Consider the following 25,656-nt stretch of genomic DNA (forward strand, 5'->3'; position numbering starts at 1 on the left):
ATATCTAGTATATCTATAACATAAAACAAGATATTAAAAACAATGAAAATCCATCCATATCTATCCATCCATCCATCCATCCATCCATCCATCCATCCATCCATCCATCCATGAAGCAACAGAGCGATTAATAAAATAACAAACGTGCCCATCACAAAATGTAATATATCCAGTACCGTTTTCAGCATCACACTAATAAAACCACTCAACTTTCTTGCACATCCAACACCAGTCGTCCGCGTGTGCGCATGCGCCGGCGGATGGTCTTCATGGGTACAGTCTGTGCAGTGCAGTGATGTATGAAGACCCCACTGGAGGAGCTTCCCGAAAACCGCGAGCGAAAGATATTCATGTTTTTGGCAGCCTAAAGAAGCGATTATTTCATTCCCAGGCATTTTAAAGAGACACTCAGAGCAGTGAAGTCATCTAACGGCGCCTCCCATTTGAAGAGCAAAGACGCCGTGCACGCGCACTGAAAACCACAACTTTGCCCGTAGGATGTGACTGTACTACCCGCTTGATCTGGGGGAGAGGGTGGGGGGACAATCCGGACAATCCGCGATCACTTTACGGACTATCATTGCGTTTTAACTATATCTAGACACGTGCATGCTGGTAAGTTGATTTATGTCTCATCAAGTAAGTTTATCTCAGAATCTAGTGCGCTGCCTTACTCCATGTCGATGAGACCCTGCAGGCAGTTCAACTTTTGAGACATCCATGGCCTCGAGTTGAAACATAAAATGATAAATGTGATTTTTGAGCTGCTCTTAACATTGTTTTCGACATCATTTCTCTTAGCAACATCAGTGCGTTAATTTGTTTCCAGTGCAATATAATGTTGCAATCATATAATGTTACATTGTTTCCGATGTAACGGACGGAGTAACATTGTAACAGACCTCATATATCACGTAGAACTAAAATTTATCATTTTAAGCGCGTTGTTGGCTGATGTTCATGTAGTATCTAACTTTTAGTTGGCGATGAAGTTGTGTCTAAGTTGATTTGATTTAGTGTACTGTCTGTCATTTACATGTTATACTTAAGAATAATGTCCCATAACTACGCAAAGTCAGTCAGGGACAAATGAGTAACGCACTATTAACACTCTAGAAACTACGAATTAGTAAGCAATAGTGGTTAGTTCACTGATGTAGTTCACTGTTACCGAATAACCACCACATGGCCTCAAATTGAAACTAAAAATTATACATGTGGTTTTTGAGCTGCTCTTAACATGGTTTTCGACATCAGGGTGTTCATTTGATTTCAGGGTAACCGTATGTTAATATCATAAAACGTATGTTACATTGTTTCCGAGACGGAGTACTTGTAACAGACCTCTTATATCTCAAATATCACATAAGATGTAATATTTTTAACGGGTTGTTGGCATATGTTGCAATATCTAACCGTTAGTTGGTGATGTGATTTTGCTTTAGTTTAGAGTAATGTCATTTACATATTACACTTAAAAATAAAGTTCCATCATTAATAAGTAACTACACAGTCTAGATAACTTGATAAGACTGGATAACTACGAATAAGTAAGTATTAGTGCTTATTCCAATCAGGTAGTTCACTATTAGTTAATGAGCCTAATAACTACTATTTTCATGCCTCCTCCTCACATATCTACTGTATACTGTTCATAAAGATTGTGAATAATGCTTACTGTATAGTTAATTATTAAGGGAAGATAATGATAACCCACTAGTAATGGCCCAAGTATTACCAAATCCTTCAGAAGAAATGACTCATTTTTGGATGAGTAGTCTAAAATGAAAACCACTCCAGTAATGACTGAAGTCATTGTATGTTTGTGAGGTTTTTGTGAATAGAAATTCCTTACGATGGATTTGGATCCACCATGAGTCACCATGATCTTCACTTTAATTAGCATTAATTATGCATTATTCACATTCATTATTATATATTAGTTCTTAGAAGAAAAAAAACATGGTAGTAGATGATTAGCTAATAGTGAATGGTAACACTTTATGGTAAAACCTAATTTTACTGTGTCAGTTTTACATATGTTACATGTAGTTAAATAATGCACACTTCCATGCAACTAACCCTAAACCAACCCGTAATCCTACCCTAAACCCATAGTTAACACATGTAGTTACTTAATGTTAACAAACTATTTATCATTCGAAAGCTTACGAATCCAAGATTCATGCTGTGAAAACCATTTTGAAATCGGACCTTGTGTTACCATGGTTACCACCGTTTCGGTGCTCTAAATTATTCTAGCGGCTCCTCCCCAAGTGGCGTCATCATGTTTTATATTTATTGAACTACTTTATAATAAAAACTTTTTCTAATCTTGACAAAACATATCGTCGGAGAGGTCTCACAGTTCTATATTTGCAATCGGTTTTGTGATATTTGCATAAAAATATATACATTTGACACAGGAATTTGCATTAAAAAAATCAACAACAAAAAAAAAATCTATGGAATTTCAATGACAACCGGTGGCTTGTTGTGGTACAGCGCCTAAACAAAATTTAATGGAAACAAGAATTTTTGTGATATCAACTTCAAATTTGGAACACAAATTGAGTAGACATATGGCTTTGATTTCATATTAATTTTAGAGTACAAATTATTTTGTAACGTATATTTTATATTAAATATCAATAAAAAAATCCTCCAATTCTGTTTAATCCTCGTCCTCCTCAGTTTCCTCCTCCTCTTCATCTCTCCCTGTAAACTCCTCATCACTCGCGCCAGCCTCTACAACAAGTTCATCATTGCACAGCTCCTCTTCGTCCTCCTCATGTTCCGCTGCGCGTCTGTCATCCTTGTGCTGGCAATTGAAAAATCTTAACGTTACTTGCGGCCTGTTCTCTTCCACGCGATTTTTTTAAAGTCCATTTTATAGAATTTTGTATCACTGCTGTTTCTTTATCACACAACTGCAAATGACAGGCTAAGTGAATAGGTAAACACACTTCATGAAGTCACAGGCGCGAGCATGAGCCTATTGCCTTAACACAGCTGTCAATCAAACATCATGCAAAAAAAAAAAAAAGACCGTAAAAAAAACTATTTTTATTTATTCCAGTATTTGAGATGTTATAATAATTTTGTAATTATGATAATAAACTGAGGGGGCCTGTCATCATAGTGGGCGGGCTTGTGCCCGTCAGGCCTGTCCGCTGGCTACGCCCCTGATGTTGAGGCCTGCCAGTCCGCTGGCTACGCCCCTGATGTTGAGGCCTGCCAGTCCGCTGGCTACGCCCCTGATGTTGAGGCCTGCCAGTCCGCTGGCTACGCCCCTGATGTTGAGGCCTGCCCATCCTCTGGCTACGCCCCTGATGTTGAGGCCTGCCGGTCCGCTGGCTACGCCCCTGATGTTGAGGCCTGCCGGTCCGCTGGCTACGCCCCTGATGTTGAGGCGTGCCGGTCCGCTGGCTACGCCCCTGATGTTGAGGCCTGCCTGTCCGCTGGCTACGCCCCTGATGTTGAGGCGTGCCAGTCGGCTGGCTACGCCCCTGATGTTGAGGCCTGCCGGTCCGCTGGCTACGCCCCCTGATTTTGAGGCCTGCCGGTCCGCTGGCTACGCCCCTGATGTTGAGGCCTGCCGGTCCGCTGGCTACGCCCCTGATGTTGAGGCGTGCCGGTCCGCTGGCTACGCCCCTGATGTTGAGGCGTGCCTGTCCGCTGGCTACGCCCCTGATGTTGAGGCGTGCCAGTCGGCTGGCTACGCCCCTGATGTTGAGGCCTGCCGGTCCGCTGGCTACGCCCCCTGATTTTGAGGCCTGCTGGTCCGCTGGCTACGCACCCTGATGTTGAGGCCTGCCGGTCCGCTGGCTACGCCCCTGATGTTGAGGCCTGCCCATCCTCTGGCTACGCCCCTGATGTTAGGCCTGCCCATCCTCTGGCTACGCCCCTGATGTTGAGGCCTGCCCATCCGCTGGCTACGCCCCTGATGTTGAGGCCTGCCCATCCTCTGGCTACGCCCCTGATGTTGAGGCCTGCCCATCCTCTGGCTACGCCCCTGATGTTGAGGCCTGCCCATCCTCTGGCTACGCCCCTGATGTTGAGGCCTGCCCATCCTCTGGCTACGCCCCTGATGTTGAGGCCTGCCCATCCTCTGGCTACGCCCCTGATGTTGAGGCCTGCCCATCCTCTGGCTACGCCCCTGATGTTGAGGCCTGCCCATCCTCTGGCTACGCCCCTGATGTTGAGGCCTGCCCATCCTCTGGCTACGCCCCTGATGTTGAGGCCTGCCCATCCTCTGGCTACGCCCCTGATGTTGAGGCCTGCCCATCCTCTGGCTACGCCCCTGATGTTGAGGCCTGCCCATCCTCTGGCTACGCCCCTGATGTTGAGGCCTGCCCATCCTCTGGCTACGCCCCTGATGTTGAGGCCTGCCCATCCTCTGGCTACGCCCCTGATGTTGAGGCCTGCCCAGAAAAACGTTGGTTCTAATAATAGCCCCGGCCGCTATTAGAGACCGGCCTTTATTTACCTTCGGTGACAGCGAGACCGACCAATGTTTAAGACCCGGCCGCTAATGGAATACAGGCCAATATTAGAGGATTTACAGTACGTTACTAAAGACATGCCCGACTGTGTTAACCTCAATACTCGCCAGCCCAGGATGTGCATTTGTACATATTTTTTGACCATTCAGACCCAATAATCTGCAAAACTGATGCCACGATCTGTCTCAGTTTTATAATTTATAATTTATTTTATAATGAAAGTGTTTCTGTTTAGCGAACGGTGGAAGAAAATGTTACACACGTCCTCACTTCTGCTGGCACACATCAACACAAATGAAGAGATTCTGCTTTTATTAGAGTGCTGTCATTTTTAAAGTACTGGTAGTTCTACTGATAACATTTCATATTGTTCCCAACCTACCCAGTCGACTAAAAATGTTGATGTCGACTAATTATCAGCGTCGACGCAGTCGCAACAGGCCTAATCTTGTTCATCAGGCCTAATCAGACTGGCCTATCACCAAAAAAAAGGTCTCCAAACCTCTTTAAAACCAGCCGCCAAGACATCATTAAACCATACTAAGATGTTCTTTGGTCTTACCTGGGTTATGCTGGCCTACTCTCCCAATCACAGCCGGGCCAAGCAACTGTTCATCCGGTCTAACTTTGTAGCCAGAGTCCAGCTTAGACCAGCTTCAGTTTTCAGCAGGTACACTACTCCTTTTCTTCTTTTTTACTCTAGCATTTTGCAAGCCAAATGTAAAAGGTGATTTGCAAACTGTCACAACAGGTGGTTGTACATGGGGACATGACATTGAAGATTAATGTCAAAGTAAATCTTTAGCAGATAATCTAAAAGGCAAACACAGGAATACCGCACATACACACGGACGAATTAAACGCCGATAACACTGCGAGTAATTAACGACACAGCTGAACAGAATGAATAATCAGAATCCGAATCAGTCACCATAGGGACTTACAAGTGGTGGGAACAAAGAAAACATGTGACTGAAGCAAACAAAGTAAAAGTCCAAACATAACAGAACCGTGACACAAACAGGCTGGTTTGACAGAAATGCAAATGAATGTAAGGTTTGTAACTCTTTTTGTCATAAATGTAAAGCATGTGTACTTTATCAGTGTTTTTCTGTGGAAAACTTTTACTTCACAACACTCCAAAGCATAATGTCATACTTTTTACTGCACTATGTTTCATAAATAAAAGTTTATTTTACCATTAATACTTAAAGTTGCACTATGTATATTTTCCGTCCGCTAGAGCTCGCCTATTCAAAACAAAGGTGTAGTTCGATGACGGCAAGTTTGAGCGCAGTCTCTTGGGCCATGTTTTCAAATAGTTGGAAACATTTGGGGTATTGTAGGAATTCTACTGAACAAAATATATTACACTGGCCTAGTGGGTTTTGGATATTTTACAGATTTTTTTTTTTTACATAGTGGACCTTTAAATACATTAAAAATGTAGTACTTTCTTACTTGTACACAAGAGAAACTTTGAATTACTTTTACAATTTTAATATGAGTAAGTATTAACTTATATTTAATATGAAACGTAATGCAGTAAAAAGTACAATAGGGCTGCATGATTAATCAAAATCGAACCGTGATTTGGCTTATGTGTGTTTATGAAAGCGTAAAGGCTGGGATTTTAATTAAACAAATGCATGCCCAGCGTTCGTGATTTTTTTTTCTCTTGATTTTGCATACCTCCTGATTTTTTTTTTTTACATTTATATCACAGATTTTTATAATAATAATAATAATAATAATAATAATAATAATAATAATAATAATAATAATAATACAATATTTTATAATTAATCCTTAGACATTTCTAGTGATTTTTAGCCATAGGCTGCCTGCGTGTTAACAGGTGGTTTCCTGTTTTAACTGCAGTTAAAAACAAAATCTGTAAAATAACAACAACAACAACAACAACAACAACAACAATAATAATAATAATAATAATAATAATTTATTATTATTATTATTATTATTATTATATTTATTCTTAAATACTTATTTTTTTATTTTTAATAATGCATTTATTTTGAATTACAATTATTATTACAAATAATTTATTTTGTTAAATATTATATATATTTATTATATATATTACATATATATTATAATATTATTATTAGCAATAATAATAATCATAATATTATTATCAGTCATAGTGGATAAGCACAAAATGTGTGTGTGTGTATATATATATATATATACTTGAAAAGTACAGACACTTGAAAAATGTACTTGATTAGAAATAGAAAGTAAAAATGTTTCACTACTGTCTGCCTCTGATTTAAATTAATTATGGTATTCATAAACTATGGAAGCTTGTTTCTACCTCGGAATAAAATGTAAACTTTTTATCTTTCTATTCTGACCTTTTTTTTCTCTTGCAATTGCAAGTTTATATCTCACAATTCTTCTTTTCTTATAATTGTGAGATATAAACTCATAAATTGTTATTTAGTCAAAAAAACAAAACAAAAAAACTAGGGCTGTAACGATATGCGATATGAAATCGAAATCGCAATACGCAGATCCACGAACCTGTATCGCGATGTGAGAAGGCAGAATCGCGACACACCCTTCCAACTCCCAGAATTATCCTTCCTGTCCAGGTCCAACTTTTAAGTCAGCAGAATGGCAACATTTCAGCTACCCGGTGGAGAACAAGGATGGCAATCGTCTAGTTGACAAGACCCACACAATTTGCCGTAAGTGTTTCAAGAAGCTTCCCCAACCGGCTGGCAACGTGGTGTGAGTGTGGGGTTTCTGTTGCGTGTCATCCGCGGGGCGGCTGCGTGGCGTTTTCTCTTTCTTTGCACACCAGAAGCGTGTCTGACGCGGCGCTTCTGTTGGTATTGATGTACAGGAGGCCCTATACTTCATGTTAAATATATATTGCCTATTGATACCGCAAAGAAAACGTTGGCAGTAGCCTATTGACCATACAGATATATGGTATTGACGGCAAAATAGGCTACAGAATACTGTACAGAATAAAACTGTTTTGTCCCCCCCATATCGAGGTTTGTATCGTACCGTGGGTCAAAAATCGTGATACGAACCGAATCGTGGGTTTGGTGTATCGTTACAGCCCTAAAAAAAACAGATTTGTGACAATTCAAAACTACAAGTCTACTAGTCATAATTGTGAGATAAAAAGTCACAGTTACCTTTATTCATTTATATTTAATTCAGTGTTGGAAACAAGCTTGGATAATTAACTCACTGGTTTGTAGCACAAATAGTTTCCCCCTTTACTGCACTTTATTTTTCTAGTTATTTACTTATTATGGCTAATTATTTAGGCTTATAATTATATCTCGCATATTTACAAAAAAAAGAAGAAAATAAATGTTTTGCGTAATAAGTGGATATCAGACGAGGAATTTTTTTACTTCAGAAAGTCTTTTTTCACATGACCTTGCACAATGTTTGTTACACAAGGCGTCTTCCTTCCTTTGACCGATTGCATCAGTCTGATCGTCTGGCTAAGATTTAGAGAACATCTCAAATTATTCAGTAACGATTAGCAGCTCTTTCACAATATTAAAGGCATTTCAAATCGCATTATGAAGTTGTTGATCAATGTCTAGAAAGGCGGTCTCACAGTGCTATGTTTGCAGTGAGGATGCTTGAGGTGGTTCCTCCTCAGAACGCTTTTAAATCCTCATTATTGCTCGGATGACATCTGCCTCTGAAGTGTTGATGTGTAGACATGTGGGATTTTGATTGACATGTGTCATGTGGATGAAAATGTTTCAGTTTCTACGCCTTAGATCAGGAGTTAATGTTGCAATCACACATTTACAGTACACACTTTGAGAGATTTGGGCAATAGTCATTCACGTAATGTTATGGTTACGAGGCATGCGGACATGGTTTTGTTTTGCTCCTGATGTCAAATTTCAGAAGTCTAAGCCTTTTAACCCAAGCAAATAATTTATTCAGCACACCATGTACTTGTGGCCCTGCTGATAAAAGGCTGTAAATGGTTTTGGGAGATAATAATGTGGCAGTTAAGGTTTTACTTAGACCGTGAATTTAACCAGATATGAGAACTTCCCATTCTTGTTTCTCGGTGACATTTAGTAAGCTTTGCATATCCTGAGCAGCTGCATGTTAAAGAGAAAGGACACAAAAATGAAAAATTCTGTCATTATTTACCCATAAGAAGATTTTTTGTTGGTGAGCAAACAGAAGAAGGAAAAACATACAGGTTTGGCTGGAACAAATTGAGGGTGAGAAAATGATTATCTATGTTTGTTGTTGTTGGGTGAACTGTGTTAACATCAAGTCAGATGCGACTAACGCTGCATTCACACACGGCATTGGCGTTAACGATAACACCGATCCAACGCTCAGTATCTGTCAGTCGTTCTCCATTCAGCTTTAAACTGCATGTCTTGTTCGGTCACGACAGTCAGCATGATGCATCTCTCCAAGATGATTGAGTGATAACGGTCTATGGTATTGCATAACTTGACTTTATCTTGCTGGAGTTTGCTGTAAATCATGTAACTTTATCCCGGGTGTCTGTTATAACAACACTGGACTAGAGATTATTGTTCTTCACACACGGTATCAGAAATGTTAAACTGTTAAAAGAGACTTTTTAATACTTTTGCACTGTGAAAGATACATTTAAAGTACATGAATCATTTTAGTATATAGGCCCTATTTCTATAAATATATCTTCTTGATTTTCATTAATGTATTTTTACAACAACGTGTAACATTTTACCAGATTTCGAGCTACACTTATTGTTTTTTTATTTTTTTCCCTCTAAATGTTTAGATTTTGTAAAATTATTGTGCACTCATCATTTTTCTAGAGTAATTTTGCTGCTGAATTATCCACTAATCTAGTTTGTCAAAGATTGTGATTATTTTTGTTATTTGTTGTTTTCCTTTATAATGAAGTTATGTGTTATTATCAGTTCAACACACTGAGGTATAGAAATTATACAAAGAAATTTTAAACAAAATTGCATTGGTATCGGCCGACACTCAAAATGTTTAATATCGTTTTGGTTCTGGAAAAATGGTATTGGTGCATACCTAGTTAACGCTTCTCATTTACTTTGGCTAGATGACGTCATGTGTTGCCGAACTGAATTATGGGTTCTCGCGTTGCAAGCGGCAGAAGTTGAAGATTTCAACATTTTTCAAGCACCAGCGCAGATCACCTCTATGCAAATATCCAATCAGATCGCCCTATTTAAATACATGAGAGCAGATGCTAGCCAATTGCGTTCATGCAAGTAATGTCTGGTTCAGACTACAAGATATTTTTGTCTGTTACGATAGTTACTGTGTCAGATTACGTGATTTTTACTCCTAAAATCTTGTCGTGTCCTGGACTAGAAACATGTCAAACTACACGTTGCTACTCGACCAATCATCATCTTGTTGTCACGACGTGCGTGATGTCATTGACTTTAAGAAACAAGAGTGTAAACAAACAATGTCTGAAGCAGCGTGTTTTGGCTGTTTTATGTTTAGAAAAGCGCAAAAATAGAAAGAAAACCCAACAAAAAACATGTTCCTGGCTTGCTGGAAGAGGACATGGGCTGTCAATCCTCCAAAGAGAACATGAGGTAAAAATTTTTTCTTTTTATATTAAATATTTAAATATAAATTATTAATGAATATATTAAATTTAAATATAAATATTAAAAGTTTGCCACCACAACGTATTTGTAAAACATCTTTTAAGCTTACATTCCAGTAACGTTACTCGCCGGGTTCCTGAAGGGCTTCCGCTATAGTTCCCCAGCATTTTTCTTATGTGGTTGTGGTTAGGGGTGCACCGATCCGATATTAGGATCGGATATCGGCCGCGATACTGACGACAAAGCGGGGATCGGAAAAATGAACAGATCCACAGGCCGATCCAGGTGTTTTTTTGTTTTGTTTTTTTTAATCGCAGCAGAACCCTATGTCATTCGTCAGCTTCACGTGTGTCGCGTGCTCGAAGCAACATGGAGCGAGCCAGAGAGTCGGATGTGTAGAGATATTTTATGCTTGCCACGCCAACTAGTTCATCTGTCGGCAATAATACTACCAATTTAATCCAGAAACACCATGTTAAGGAGCACGTTGCATTCCTGCAGCTCAGTAAAACTAAAGGAGTGGACAAATACAGCCCAGCAGCTAACTTTGCAGGATGCAAAGGATTAATTTAGTGTAAGTGACTGATAGTGGATAATGCTAATGTAATGAACTGACGGTAACAACGCGCTGTTGACGCTCGCGCATCTTGAGGAGAAATCAAAAAAGCACCACTTACACATAGTAATTGCGGTAAACATTAAAAATGTTACGTTTTTATCTTTATAACATATGAAACAGTTAAACAACATCACACAACCAAATGTGCTGTTTCCCTGAATACCATCACGACTGAAAATGTCACTGATTTCCTATGACAGCTCCATAAACAATCATTAACATTATAGTGACTTACATTTTAGATGCAATATTGAGTCTCTTTTTTCTATTTCAGCTGCGAAAATAGTTCCAAACAAAGATTCCAAGCAACAAAGTTCCAAACAGCAGAACCATAACACATCTCACGTGTTTTGATTGATTCAGTGGCTGGATCAAAGATTCAATAACCTGTTCGTAAATGACTGCCTTATTCTTAAAGGAATCAGTCGTTTGAATGAATCATTTGAATTAATGACTCGATGACTCACTCATTAAGACTCACCTACTGGTGGTTCAGTTTCCTATATTTTTCAACATTTATTTTGTTTATTCAAAAATACAAATCTCATAACATCATTTAATGCAGTAGTAATTTTTCTGGGTAAATAATTTAATTTGATTGGTAACATCCCTATAGTGTCTTATTTAAATTTAATGTATTGATCAAATTTAAGAATATAAAATAAAACCTGAAGCGTAGCTTATATTTAATAAGATTAGGGGAAAATGCTCTTTATAAAGGTAAAATATCACTAATATGCAGATTTAAAATATGTCACATTGAATGCACAATTGTTTTTTAAATAAATAAGAATTCAACACTTTGCATACATCTGGTATTTTGTCTTATTATCTTTATTTAGTAAAGTCTGGTGCCTTTAGTCTCTTCAAGGAAGGTGTACAGTTTATTATTAATTTAACAATAGTATCGGATCGGTATCGGGTATTGACAGATACACAAAGCCCAGGCATCGGTATCGGTATGGGGACTGAAAAAGTCGGATCGGTGCACCCCTAGTTGTGGTAGTCCGTCGATGACACATCATACAGGCAGTAATACTATTGCCACAGCTCCACGAACCTTTCCTCCGTTTTATAATTCCATCTAAAGTTAGCCGCTCCGTCATCTCTCATGCGTTTCGCCGTGTTTGAAAGCTGTGTACGGAAACTGTCTGTGCTCCGGTTGGTCAGCGTCACACGTGACAGAACCCGTCGTGACGGATCGCAAAAATAATTAAACATGCTAGTCTTTCTGTCATGACGTCGTGAACTATCGCAGACACGGATTCAGTTGTCGTATACTATGACACACTATACGAGATGAAACGATCGATTCTTGCATCCCGACGTCCATTATCGTTTACGAAACCCTACGACACCTTACGTCACACAGATCATGCCAAATTCAGGCTAATATCGTGTAGTCTGAACCAGGCATAACACTTTCCACACTCAACTCATCACATATTGATGCTTTGGTCATTTTTTGACAGACAGGTAAATTTCACTAGCCTGACGTCGTCATACTCAGATTCTAGTCAGAATACAAAGTCTGATACATAGGCCGTAAAAAAATACGGACGACGTGACTTCATTCGTTTCCGCTGAAGAAAGTGAAGCCTCCGGAGGTCCGACTATGGCGCTGACGTCTGTTACGTGTGTCAGATGAAGCAGAGAAGGAGAGATGCAAGACTTCCAAGCTAAATGGGGTTTTATTCAAGACAGACTTCAAACAGAACATCTAACACTTTGATGTAACATTAACATCAAGATAACATTACTAACATAAAGACCGGACAACGAAGGGCTGAACACGAGGAACTTAAATACACACACTGATAACTGAACTAACAAAGGGGAGCGGTCACACAGCTGACAGAACTTAATTAACGAGGGGACTAAACAGTGGCGGGAAACTAAGAACAAAGGAACATGTGACTAAACTTAAAACAGGAAGTACATAGGAAAACAAAATACAGACAGACCAACATGTAAAAATAGCTGTGGCATTTTAGAAAGCTGCGTCATCCGGAGGTTGAATTTGAAGGCTGCATGCATCATGAGGCCGTCTCATTTTTTAAAAAAAGTGAGTAGGACACTCGAAATGCGGCCTTCGAATGCGTCCTTCTTTCACAGGATTTCGGAGTGTGCATGAGGGGCAAACCGTCATATATTTATATTTATATTATATGAAAAACGGCACCACCGCCAGATATACAGGCAAACGTAGGTGTGGTGTTTAAATGTAAGTAGTTTAAAAGGATAGTTCACTTTGAAATTAAATTTGGATATGTTTTAGCTTACATCATGGGCATCCAAGATGTAGGAGTATTTGTTTCCCCAGTAGTTTCAATTTTGATCATTTTATGTCAAACCGTTCTTGTCTGTGCCTCACATAATGCCGGTCTATGGTCACCACCTCAAAGAGCACACACAGAGAAGTCCAAATGAAACAATCCCCCATCGTAAGTACACACTGACGGCCTAAGACACGAAACGAGCGCTTTGTGTGAGAAAACCAACAGTATTTATATCGTTTTTACCTCTTGTACACCACTACGTCCGACTGTCTGACTGTGACATTCGCACGTTCTGGCTTTAGTCTGCGCAAGCGCGGAAAGCGCCATACTCATAAATGGAGTAACTGCACGTAGAAAATAGATATCAAGATCGTCTTAACCAAGAATTAATATGTGATGAGTTGGGAGTGAGTACATGTTGCATAAAATGCAGATGAATAACTACGATATGACATTTCACTACGATATGACGTCTCTATGAAGCCCGTACTTCTGAAAAGCACGATGTGCTCTGATTGGTCGACTAGAGCAGTGTGTTGTGATTGGACAAGCGTTTGGGCATGTTTGGGAAATGTCCAACCCCTTAACCATGAGTATCAACACACTACTAATTAACTCAAGCAGGCCCTGCTCCGCCCCGCCCCTTTTTTCTGCATATTAATTATTTAGATGAGGAATATTGTGACGTGTTTGTTCCCGGAAAGGTTTTTTTTTTTTTCTCTCTCTCTGTCCATCAAGCTTATTACTCTGTTTAAAGTCAAATTGAAGTGAAGGTGCACTTTCATGCCTTGACTCTCACATCGACAATTTTGGAAACTAATATATTTTACCACTAAATTACAATGTATTGAACACACACACACGTTTGTTTTTGTGACATATGGTGACATTCCATAGGCGTAATGGTTTTTATTCAGTACAAACCGTATTTTCTATCCCCCTACACTGCTCCTACCCCTAAACCTACCCATCACACACACACGCACACATAATATCAATATAGCCAGGTTAAGTGCATAGAGGATAAGGCAGTCCTCTCCCGGTGCTCTTACCTGGTGTTAAATATAAAATAATTTGCCAGCCCAGTGCCTTTACCACTAACCTACCACCACCCTTTTTTCTGTTTGCTCTCCGTTGGCCAAACAGACTACCATTGTTTTAGAGGTTGTGTGGGGATCGTGGCCTCCCGGCCCTGCAGCATGTGGAGCTCATTAGAAGCACCTTGAATGCACCTCTGTGTTTTATACATGAGAAGCGGGCACAGAATGAAGGCTTGAGCGGCCCACAGAGGTGATGGGGTTAGCCGTAATGATTTGGAGATGAGATTGATGCTGAATCTTTAGTTTCATTCAGCTGGGTGAGTAGGAACGGTTATTAGTTTAAATGTTTAAAAGTTTTCAAGTGCATTATTTGCCTATGACATCAACACATCAGTTCATTAATTAATGGACTCAAATGATAATTACTAAGGAAAATAAACTAAGATATGAATTTTAAGAACTTGTTTTTATAGTGTACATAACACACAGTTAATCTTGAGTATCTATAGAGTAGTGTTGCATCCTTCATATCTCCCAAGAGTCTTTAAATTTGTAATCTCGTGTTAAATTCACTTAAGATATAACCAACTATGTTTTTACGATGATAATCTGCAAAACAGGCATTTTGACATAATTTTGTGTGAATATTTGCGCACTGTACGAGGCGTGAACTTTCCATACTAGCTTTCTATGATGTTCAAAACATACTAATTTTCAAGGCAGCTGTCTTACTCTGAGACATGGTTTGTGTAACATTAGCAGATAGGGTGACCACCTGCTAATAAGCCCAAGGGGGGACAAAGAGTATGTTTCGGGGGGACAATGTGGGACACTGCCTGGCGCGGCGGTGCGGCCCGCCCCACGGGCAGATGGGCAGATAGTGGTTTACCCATTTCTAGCACATAGCAGCTTACATGGTATATTAATAATGCCCTATTTCCCTAAACATGTGTAAATGCTGATGTATGCTCATGAATTGGCCAACCAATGTGTATTTTTAACATAATATTTTAAATATTCAATGAACTGACATAATTACGATTCCACTTCCACTTACAATTTACTTTAGCTAGCCTATTTTACTTTATTTATTTTTCATTACAATTTATTCACTTTAAATAAATTATAATATAAAAGTATAGGATTGACAGTAATTGTAGTTGCTCAACACCACAGGAACAGTAAAAAAAAAAGTTAAGTTGAAGTTAAACTAAAAGTAAAGTTAACTCCAGAGGTTCCAGAGAAGGGGAGGAAGGATGGGGAACTTCCATGTTAGTAAAGACTGCACTGCAAAAAAAAAAAAAAAAAAGAAGCATTCTTACTTAGTATTTTTGTCTTGTTTCAAGTCTAAATATCTAAAAATTATTGCATTAAGAAACATTTACTAGACATGTAAAAAATTATTGTCTTGTTTTGGGGAAAAAAAATACTCAAAATTAAGCAAAATAATCTGCCAATGGGGTAAGAAAAAAAAAATCTTGTTTTCATGCAATCTTGCATATTGAAGGATGTGTTTGCTTGTTAAGGTCAAACGTGTTAATTATTTTTCACTTTGAATGGCGTGTTTCAGAGAGGGGTCTTTAATGCTGAGCATGCTGGGACACATAACTTAACTCTTACTGTTGAATGTGTCTGGACGCAGAGCCAAGGTTAAATAGGGTAAACCGTGAGCCTATCAAGAAGATTATTGGATTCTATTTTCAATCAGGTAGTTATTTTTGATGCTTTCTCTCATGTATTTACTTAAACTATATTGTTAAACTGCAGATAAATGAATTTAAATACATTTCTGCTTATTTAGATGCTCTTTAAAGGAGTTTTTTTGGGTTGGTTTCATGGTCATTGCAGGGTCAGAAAAGTTGCTGCATAATTTTATGTTGTGTTTATTGATAATATCATACTGTTAGTGAGTTTCAGATGGTTGTTCATTTAAATCGGTGAAGAATTGTCTTATCTTTCTTTGAATTGAAATCAAACTTTGAATTGATGAATTAAAAATCGATGAACTGATAACAAACGCATACTATTGATTAACAACATTGGATAGCTTCGTCAAACAAATGCATTTCCTTATGGAGAGAGTGAAATGCTGTAAAAATAGTTTCAGTTATGACATTTTTCTTTGCTTAGTTTTGTATCAAACACAACGTGAATTTCTGTGCTCGAGATCTGGCAGCAACAGCACTTTTTCTGCTTGGCCGAGCAATTCATGGACAGCTTTCCCTGCGCATTAAAATCCCACATTTATCAGCAAAGCAATGAGAACGTGGAACAAATATGACGATGCATAACAACGGTTGTGGAAGCACGTACCCGAAACACTCCGCAACTGACACAGATTTGAAGAAATTTACATTCGTCGTTGTTACAGGCATTTTACAGTCATTTAGGATTAATATTAATTAGCGGGTCCACAAACTCATTCTCTGAAGTGGATTGAGTGCACAGAGCATTCAGAGCTTATATGGTCTGCACGCCCCTGCTATATACATGCACAATCTCAGTTCCTTTGACTGCCACGTCAGACACAGGCCATTTAGCATTCAGCGGATGAGTATGTGTTGAGTATAATTTGAACCAGCAGGCCTGAAAAGATAGATTTAATTGGTTTAGAATGGGCCTGTTGAAGTAACTTAAATGGACGGTTCATCCACCAGTTCTGTCATAAATTACTTTCTAATTTTTTAAGGATATTAGGAATAATAAGTAGGGATGCACCGATCATGATTTTACATGGCCAATTCTGATACCGATTTTATTCAAGCAAACTGGCCGATTCCGATACTGATTTCCGATTTCATTTTATTTTAAGCAACAAACAATAAAGAAAGAAAGTATACATGAACAAGATGTTTATTTGGTATTTAATAGGCCAAATTGGCTTTTGGCCAATGAAAACAAGTTTGCAATCTGAAATTAATGGGAAATAAAATTAGGTTGAAGCTATGTAAAAATGTACATGAACTTTAACAACTGCATGTTCTGCAATCCAAACAACACAATCAACGCACATTCAGCAATCCAAACAAATAATTTGCTTAAATCAGCATTTGTTTTTAAATTCAGTGTAAAGGAAAAAAGTCTTTACCAGTTAAATTAAATTAAATAATTTAAAAAAGTATATAAATACATTGTTCCATAATGTTAAATCAATGTTTAGTGCAGCGAAAAAACAAAGAAAACAAAGATGCTAAAGGTGCTTTTTAAACCAAATTAAGTCAATGCAAATAAGGTAAAATCAAATAAAAGATATAGCTGCAAGCAGCCATTATCGGGGCCAAGTGCAAAGAAGAAGACAAGACATGCCAGCATGGCTGGAAGTCTCAAACCAACTGCAACAATGAGCCATTAAGGACCTATTAGGTTGATTTTAGGCAAAATAGCAGTACAATTTTAAATACAGTAAATAATGGTTTAATGGTTTATCACTTTCGACCAATAGGTGGCACTGTTACGAAACTGATGTGGTATAGTCAGATTGAGGAGACAATGACACATGCAAAGTTTGGCTTCAATATGTCAAAGCATTGCAGAGATACAGCCTCAAGAGTCATTTTTGCATCATGGCTCAACTCTGTTGCTGTGGTATATGAAATTTTTTTTTTGTCTATCAACACGAAATCCATAACTATTTGTCGGCATGGTGTGAAGATGATACGGTTAAATTTTAGTGAAAATCGGACAAACGGTCTTGGAGGTGTTTGAAAAAGTAGGCCTAGGTTTTTAACAAATAACAAGATGGAGGAAAGATAGTTTTGCAAAATTGGTATCCATGTTCTCGGCATGAGCGATTGAATGTATTATGACCAGTTTCATTACAATAAGCTAATTTAATCAAAAGTTATTTGCATTTCTGTACATTTTACTACAACTTTTGACCACAAGTTGGTGCTACCCCGAAACATTTTGAGTACCTACGGGACATAGAGCTGAAGACACATACTGAGTTTTGTGACGATACACTAATGCATTCGTAAATTATAGCATTAGCATTTTAAACCATAATACTGCATTAAAGTCAATGGGAATTTCATGTTTTGTTTTATTATAGCGCCACCAAGAGGCACAATCCCACCAATTATTTTATGTGTCCTCATACTGAGCCCATATATATGTGTCAAGTTTGGTGAAAATATCTCATTTTGTTTTGGAGTTATAGACATTTATATGAAAAAACACGTAAAAAATGACCTGACACCTGACTTTGATTGGCTTTTACTACCCCTTACTATCAATATTTTGAGATTTGGGCATTAGCGTATAGCTATCAACCTATGTTTCCGAACTTCTGGCGCTGGTTTAGTCTCAATCGGACTAGCGGTTTCAAAGATATCAGCAAATGTTTTTTAAGCGCTAAATTACAACGCTGCGCAATATGCGCTGCCATATGCCGAAACCTGGCAAGTCTGGTATCGTTGGACTCGACAAGGATTCAGAACACCAAAAAAGTTACTCCCATCAAAATTGTTCCCTCACACCCAAAGTCTGAAGAAAAAAAATCCCCACTAGGTGGTGCTGTTTTGAAACTTCTCAGGCTACTTCAGGGCATTGTGGTGATGACCCATACCAAGTTTCGTAACAATTCATTCATGCGTTCATAAAATACAGAAATACATTTAAATACATTTTAAAATACATTTTAGCGCATCATTCAAAATGGCCGACAGCCAAAATGGCCGATATGGTAAAATCTTATATCGGTCGACTTTGTTTTATTTATTTATTTTTTAATCTTAAACCTTTCTGTATATTTCCAGCATTAAACTAGATTCTTCTTCACATATTTTCAATATGTTCTCAGACCTGTGGACAGTACAGTATGTGTTAAAGATCAGTGGTTGAAATCATTAAATCTTTTTATAAACTGGTAGCCTGACAAGCCAGACCCACATCAAGATGTTTGGTCTGGAAACTCACCATTGACGGCTCAATCCGAGGGGCGGATAAACGGCTGTCTTTCAAACTCCCTCTGCCCGCGATAGGATAGCGCTACAACCAACCAGAGCAACGAAGGTGAAGCAGAGCTAGCTGACAGATTAAACATTCGCTGTGTCCGGTCGGCAAAACTCAGAACACATCTTCCCTTCTTAAGAATGACTTCAGTGCCGTTCTTTGTTCTTTTCTCAGAGAAAAGCTTAACTCCAAGTCTTCCAGAGTCGCGGTCAGAGCTGATTCGAGAGACCGCCGCCGTTCGCCAGTTTCTGTGTTTACTAGGAGCACGCAAACGCAACTCGGCCGTCGTCATTATGGCCCCGCCCACCGACTCTATACACGATGTGATTGGCTCGTCAAGAGTTTGGCGTTTACAGCTCAGATGGGTATTGAGAGTTACTAGACGACACTCGAGGGCAGATTAGATTTGCTGCCGCTAGGGTGCGTCTAGATTTCTAGGCTAATAAACTGGGAGAATGGAGAATGAATTGCAGAAGAAGACTCTCAGTGCAGCACCGGCACAGGTTTAGATTTGTAGCAATCTAGATCTTATGCAATAGTACTACACTACAGCATCGAGGGAGAGAGGCTGAATTAGAAAATTCAGGAATTTAATGGAAAATCAGAAGTAATAATCCGTCTTCCAGCCTTTAAATATTGTTATAAGGGATTTACTATTGCAGGATAGTTGTTGCAAAGGCCATGCCGTCCAATTGGGATCGCATAGGAAAAATAAACATATGCTTTATTTAGCTTTTCTTTTGTTCAGAACTGGATTTTAGCTCTAAACGTTTTTGAGGTAACAATAAGGTTGATGAGTCTCAGTTCTCACTATTAACTAACTATTAACTACAATTTTTGACCTCAATAAACTCCTAATTACTGCTTATTAATCGATAGTAAGGTAGTTGTTAAATTTAGGTATTGGGTGAGTAAGGGATGTAGAATATGGTCATGCAAAATGAGGCATTAAAATGTAATGTAATGTGTAATATGCATGCTAATAAGCAATTAGGTAATAGTGCGAAAAGGACCCTAAACTAAATTGTTACCGAGTGACAAATTAATATTGTATACTAAACGCACAATGATCATGCTGACATTGTGGTGCCAAGCAGTTGAAACAAACTCCAGAAGTGCCTGTCACGTGGCAAAACTTTGATATTTTTGTCCTTTTTTTCCATGAATAACTGCATACCAGAACCAGAATGAAGCATCGCATTGAGATTTAGTTGGCTAAAATGCGAACATATGATATGATAGTTTCAGTGTGCTTTTTTTGTATTTCACTTAACCATTGTATTGATTGTATAAGAGATGATTTCGATGAATGCTTTTTAGCTCTGCTAATAGCTTTAAAAACTGTTTTCTAGGTAGCGTATTGTGGTGAGAGTAAAGGTTGCTGATGCATCCTGACCACACCCTGGCTAATAGCATTGGACTCATACTATGATAACTAAATTGTTTGTCGAGCTGGATGGCTTTTACATTCTTTATTACATAAAGTCTTTTACAAGATCGTCAGCTGTGAGTTTGTCGGCATGACAAACGTTTTTTGATTCACTGTGAGAGCAAGCAATCACCGGTATTTTCCCAGCGCCTGAGTTTCTGACTCTCTTTCTGACTTCCCTTTCGTGGTTGTCTTTTGACGGCTTCCGCTTCTTTCCCACAGACGACACGACCACTGGCTCCTCAATATCATCAAAGTTATTCATTTTAGTAGCCTATATAAAAACTTAAAAGTCTGAGGCGAGTGTTTACCGGCGTCTGACAGGGTACCGCCATGACAGTTTGCGTCATGGAATGGTGCGCGGTGATTGGTCGAATGGAACTGTAGGGCTTTGCGGAAAAACAGGACTGGCGTTTGTCACTGTTTGAGAAAAAAGAAGAAACAGGGCAGCGAAACACGGCGGATATCGCCTTTTGTAAAAAACTGATTATCGAACTTTTTAAATAGAGAGTCAATGGGGAGCTTGTTTTGGCGGTAACTCGATTTTTTCAAAATTGGCGTTTATCGCATGTTGTACTATGTAACAAAAATGCACATACGTGTAGCTATAGTGAAGCTGTTGTGTATCCGCTAAAGACATTCACATGCATTGAGAGGTCTGTGATCCACGTGACTGCGCGCCGCCGGGATATGAACGCATGTCGCAACTCTGTTTTTGAATGGCTTTTACTGTTATGCCACATTAAGTGCACAAAAACACTATTTGTTTTTTGAATTTCGTATTAAAGCTTATTTTTTTTAAAAGCTTAGACTTTGTTTCATATCAAAAGCTGGTTTGGCAATTTTGCGTGCGATTTACTTGGGCAGAGTGAGAGCCTGAGGGTGCTTTCACACCTACCTTGTTTGGTCCGGATTTTCGGACTTTTCAGTTTGGTACGAACCAAAATTATAGGTGTGAAACCTCCCTCGGACCATGGTCAGGACCAAACAGACGAAATTTGGTCCGACGAAAAGAGGTAGTCTCGGTCCGGACCAAACAGAACAAAGGTTCGGTTCGTTTCTTGTGTGAAAGCATTTTCTGTATAGTTTGGACTTTCAGACCATTTACAGGAAGTTCTGGTGTAGGATTAGTGAAAAAACACAGATTAAACTCACAGCACATGCAGTGATGGAGCGCGCAGCATTTTAAACAGAACCGCTTGTGTAGTCATGTCAGCTTGCGTGAACGGCGTGCTCTGCTTGTGAATATGTGAATATATATATATATATATATACATATATATATATATATATATATATATATATATATATATATATATATATATATATATATATATATATATATATATATATATATAATTTCTAATGTCTGTGAGACAAGTAACGTTATATGCTGAGTTTCGGTTTATTTATGAGACCGCTCCAGTTCATGTGCAACGCAAATGATCACTCTGTCACGGGATGTCTGCTATATTATTTATTTAAGCTTATTTATTAAATTCAGGCAAATGATGAAACATTTATTAAAATTAAGATACAAAATACAAAGCTTTCTACAAAACAAATCTTAATGAAGTGGTCAAAATTATTTCTGACTCGATGTCTTTGACATATATTGCACATCTGTGCACGTTTCATAATCAATATAGCCTAGATGAAATTTAAAAATAACATTATAATATTTAACATAACTATAAAATAAAACACATTGTTTGGCTAAAAAGCCTATCTTCTAGCTCCTCCTTTCCTGTCGGCGCCGATAAAATGTTTGCACAACGAGGACGTTCATTCTGTGAATTTGCCTCGAGTATAGTTGGTGCTGCAGATAGTAATGCCATAATATTAACAGTATTGCCAACGATATGCGTCTGTTCATTCATTCTTGTCAAAGTAAGCCGCTGAATTGACAACACACTGACGTCAGACGCACGTCAGCTAACAAACCAATCAATGTTAAGATGCAGCCCACATAGATGATGACGACAGGACGCCAGTGCGTCATGTAAAGTTCTTTGGTGCGCTGACATAACTGCAATGTCAAAGCAAACCAAAAAGAACCAAATGTCCAAACACAAACTTTGGTTCGGACCTTGGTGCGGACTTTCAGGTGTGAAAACACCCTGAGACAGCCTGAAAGCGTGTGTCTCGTACCAAAAGCATGAGAGTCGGCAAACCTTTGACATACAGTCTAATGTCACACTCCTTTTACACTGTGTGTGTGTGTGTGTGTGAGAGAGTGTGAGAGACAGATAGTGACTCGTGAGTGACAGAGAGACGGAGGGAGAGCAAGGAAAGTAAATGAAGCTGAATGAATACGCTGCGTGTTTTAAATAGCGTAAAAAAAATGAATAATGAAATGATTTGGTGGCCTGATGTTGTAAAAAAAGACTGTTTGCAAGTCTGCGCCTAAATTGTGACTGATTTCCCAAAGAATCCACAGTGAAATGTAGCGAATACACATAAATAATGCTCAGCTGAGACATTCACATTGTTGAGAATAAACAAGCAGATTCCTAGCGTTAGGATCCTTTGGAAGGTCATGTTATGTTCAGTCCAGTGATTCTGTATCACTCTTCTCTCCTCGTTCCAGTGGGCGGGGCCAAAGTTGTGAAGATGAAATGGTGTTTATCTTCTTCTGCAGAGACGGGCCTTCACTGATAGACATATTCCACAATTCTACTTCAAAACAAACAAAAACCTTTTTTGAAGTAGTAAAACCATGGTCATTATCGGTAAGGGTATAACATACAGCCAACAGTCTTCATTTCTGATTATCTTTAACTATGACTCACTAGATATAATAGACACTTTATTAAGTATGTCATAAGTTATATTTTATGGCTATTGTAATTCTTCGATAACTTTATGAAAAAAAAAAAAGAAGACCTAATGGGAAGACCTAAATCTAAAGAAGACCTAATGGGATTATTCCAACCCCACTGAGTCGTTCATTTTCTGTTGAAATTCAGCAAAATCACTGAAAAGTGATACATGCCATCATTATACCTAACATGTTAATACTTCCTTGAAAATTGGAGAACATAAAGAAAAGGCAATGGCAATGAGTCTGTTTGGTTAAGTGACCTCTAGACCTTTATACCTAACAGAAAGGAAACAGAAAACCGACCATGGGTGTGTATTTTGTCATGCATGCATGTGCATGTGTGTGTGAATCGCTCATCTCTCCTATAGCTGCATGACATCAATGACTCTATAATCGGATTTAATCCAGAGTCCCCTGCTCGATCTACACGGCGGGGCAAACACTCCCAGCATCACACAAGTATCTGCTACATTAATCTTTTCTTCAAGCTCTCCTCCACTCCACCTCCAACACACAAACACACTCTTTAGGGTGGAAGCATCAGACATATCAAGAGTGAGGAAGTGAAATGTCTCCACAGACAGAAAGAGACGCTTACGAGGAAACTTTTGTTTTCTGCAGAAACTTGACTTTCTTACATTCAGGTTGTGGGGAAGAGAGATTGAGACAGTATAGTTTCTACAGCGTGTGGTTTTGTGTTTCATCAGGAGAGCAGTATGGACCGTTCAGAAATCAGAGGGCAAAGGCGTGAGTGAAGATGACCTTAAAAGCAGTAAAAAGTAAGTACATGCAAACACACATAATGACTACCGGGGTAGGGGTGTTATACATCATTTTTATGTACTCATATTAACTGATAGACTATATGGAATATACATATTTTATATATTTTTCACAGCAAGAAAACTTAAAAATAAATACAATTTCTCAAGGGCAATTTTTGAAGGGGACACAAATAATAATTGTGAGTTATCACTTTTTTTTTTGTCATAGCTCATTTATTAATAACTCAGCATTGTCTATATAAAACAAATATATAACTTCATCTGAGATTTAAAGGGAATAAAACAGCCTTAACAGACCACTTACTGGACCACTGAAAAATGTTGTAAGTAATATACGCATAGGTGAGATGCGTTGTGGACCAAACCACTGTGAGGCTAGAAAGGGGGGACTCGAAATGTTTCTAAACTAAAAAGGAATTTTTGCCCCATTTGCATTTGGGCCAGGCACAGTTTCATAGCTATATTTTTGGACACCAGGAACTTTACACAGCACTGCCAGCTGTATCACATGCAAAGCTGATCGGTGTTTGCCAGGTAGATCAGCAAATACCCAGTACACTGAACAGAGTTTGTGTATTTTCCTCGAAGTACCCAGTGGATTTGCATTCTCGTCGATGTAAATCAGCAGTGGCAATTTAAACTCCTCTAATGCTGACAAGTTTTTTTCTTTTTGAAAGTACAAACCATCTGAATGACTTGTGTTCTGACTGGATTGTGAAGAATGTAATTCTTGAATTCTGTCAAGTAAAGTTGTATAAAGGTTAATAAAATAAATGTTTGTCGTTGCTAATTTCAGGATAATTCTGCTCCTTTTAGCAGTTGCACTGACAAAAATATTTCTGTCCATAACAACACTAACAATTTCATCAAGAGCAGCTTCCCTCACAGTATAGCAATGTCTCTGTAATGCCTCATTACTCTCAGCAGAGGTCTCGACAAAGAAAATGGCTCAGACACAAATGTTCTACTAAATGTCGCAGCTATATCTGACACATGAAGTACAGCCTGCATCTTCAAAAACGAGAGGCTAAATTGCGTTGTAGTTGCGCTTTTAATTGGCTTGTGTCTCATGGTTTATCGTCAACGATATCCAACATGTCTGCGTTCTCAGACTGAGAGGGATCCTTATGTGGAGGCTCCGCAGCTGGAGAACTGCCACACATCCTCAAAAAGGTCCAACCAAGTTAAACTAACATCTAGTCCATGGGCCCTGGTTTTGGACATGTTACCATTTCATGACTTCTCAAATGCCCTCTTGAAAGACCAAAAAGATCCTTTTTTCTCTATAAAGGTAGCTTGAGCCCACATAAAAGACATGTGTACACCACCTGGACTTCTTGACATTCGTGCCTCTTATCCTTATCATTATGGAATCGCGATACATTCATTTTTAGTGCGTTGAATGAAACACAAGTCATAGAGACACGGTAAAGGGCTAACCTTTGAAAAATGTCTATGTTGCAGCCAGACTCTCACCAGACTCTCATACATTTCATTAGTACAGAGAGTCTGGCCCCTCTCCTTTGACAAGCGCTAACTTCCTCGAAGGCGGTACTCTGTTGAAGTTTAAAGGGGTGATGAATTGAGAAATCAACTTTCCCTTGAGC

At 38.7% G+C, this 25,656-nt stretch overlaps 1 protein-coding gene across 5 annotated transcripts in view; it reads left to right on the forward strand.

Moving 5' to 3' along the window:
• The window catches only part of st3gal4 (ST3 beta-galactoside alpha-2,3-sialyltransferase 4), a 70,187-nt gene that overhangs the window by 816 nt on the left and 43,715 nt on the right, over positions 1 to 25,656 (forward strand). Inside the window, exons 1-2 of one of the 5 annotated variants that reach the window (XM_067419775.1) lie at positions 274 to 615; positions 23,972 to 24,043. In XM_067419775.1, coding sequence (XP_067275876.1) covers positions 24,022 to 24,043 — 22 coding nt within the window. In that variant the 5' untranslated portion in view covers positions 274 to 615; positions 23,972 to 24,021. Of the gene's footprint in view, positions 1 to 273; positions 616 to 8,727; positions 8,747 to 22,837; positions 23,173 to 23,971; positions 24,044 to 25,656 lie in introns of those variants that run through there. The other 4 variants (XM_067419779.1, XM_067419778.1, XM_067419777.1 and 1 more) reach the window with 4 other exon arrangements.

Source organism: Pseudorasbora parva, chromosome 16 (genome assembly GCF_024679245.1).
Source record: "Pseudorasbora parva isolate DD20220531a chromosome 16, ASM2467924v1, whole genome shotgun sequence".
Taxonomy (NCBI): Eukaryota; Metazoa; Chordata; class Actinopteri; order Cypriniformes; family Gobionidae; genus Pseudorasbora; species Pseudorasbora parva.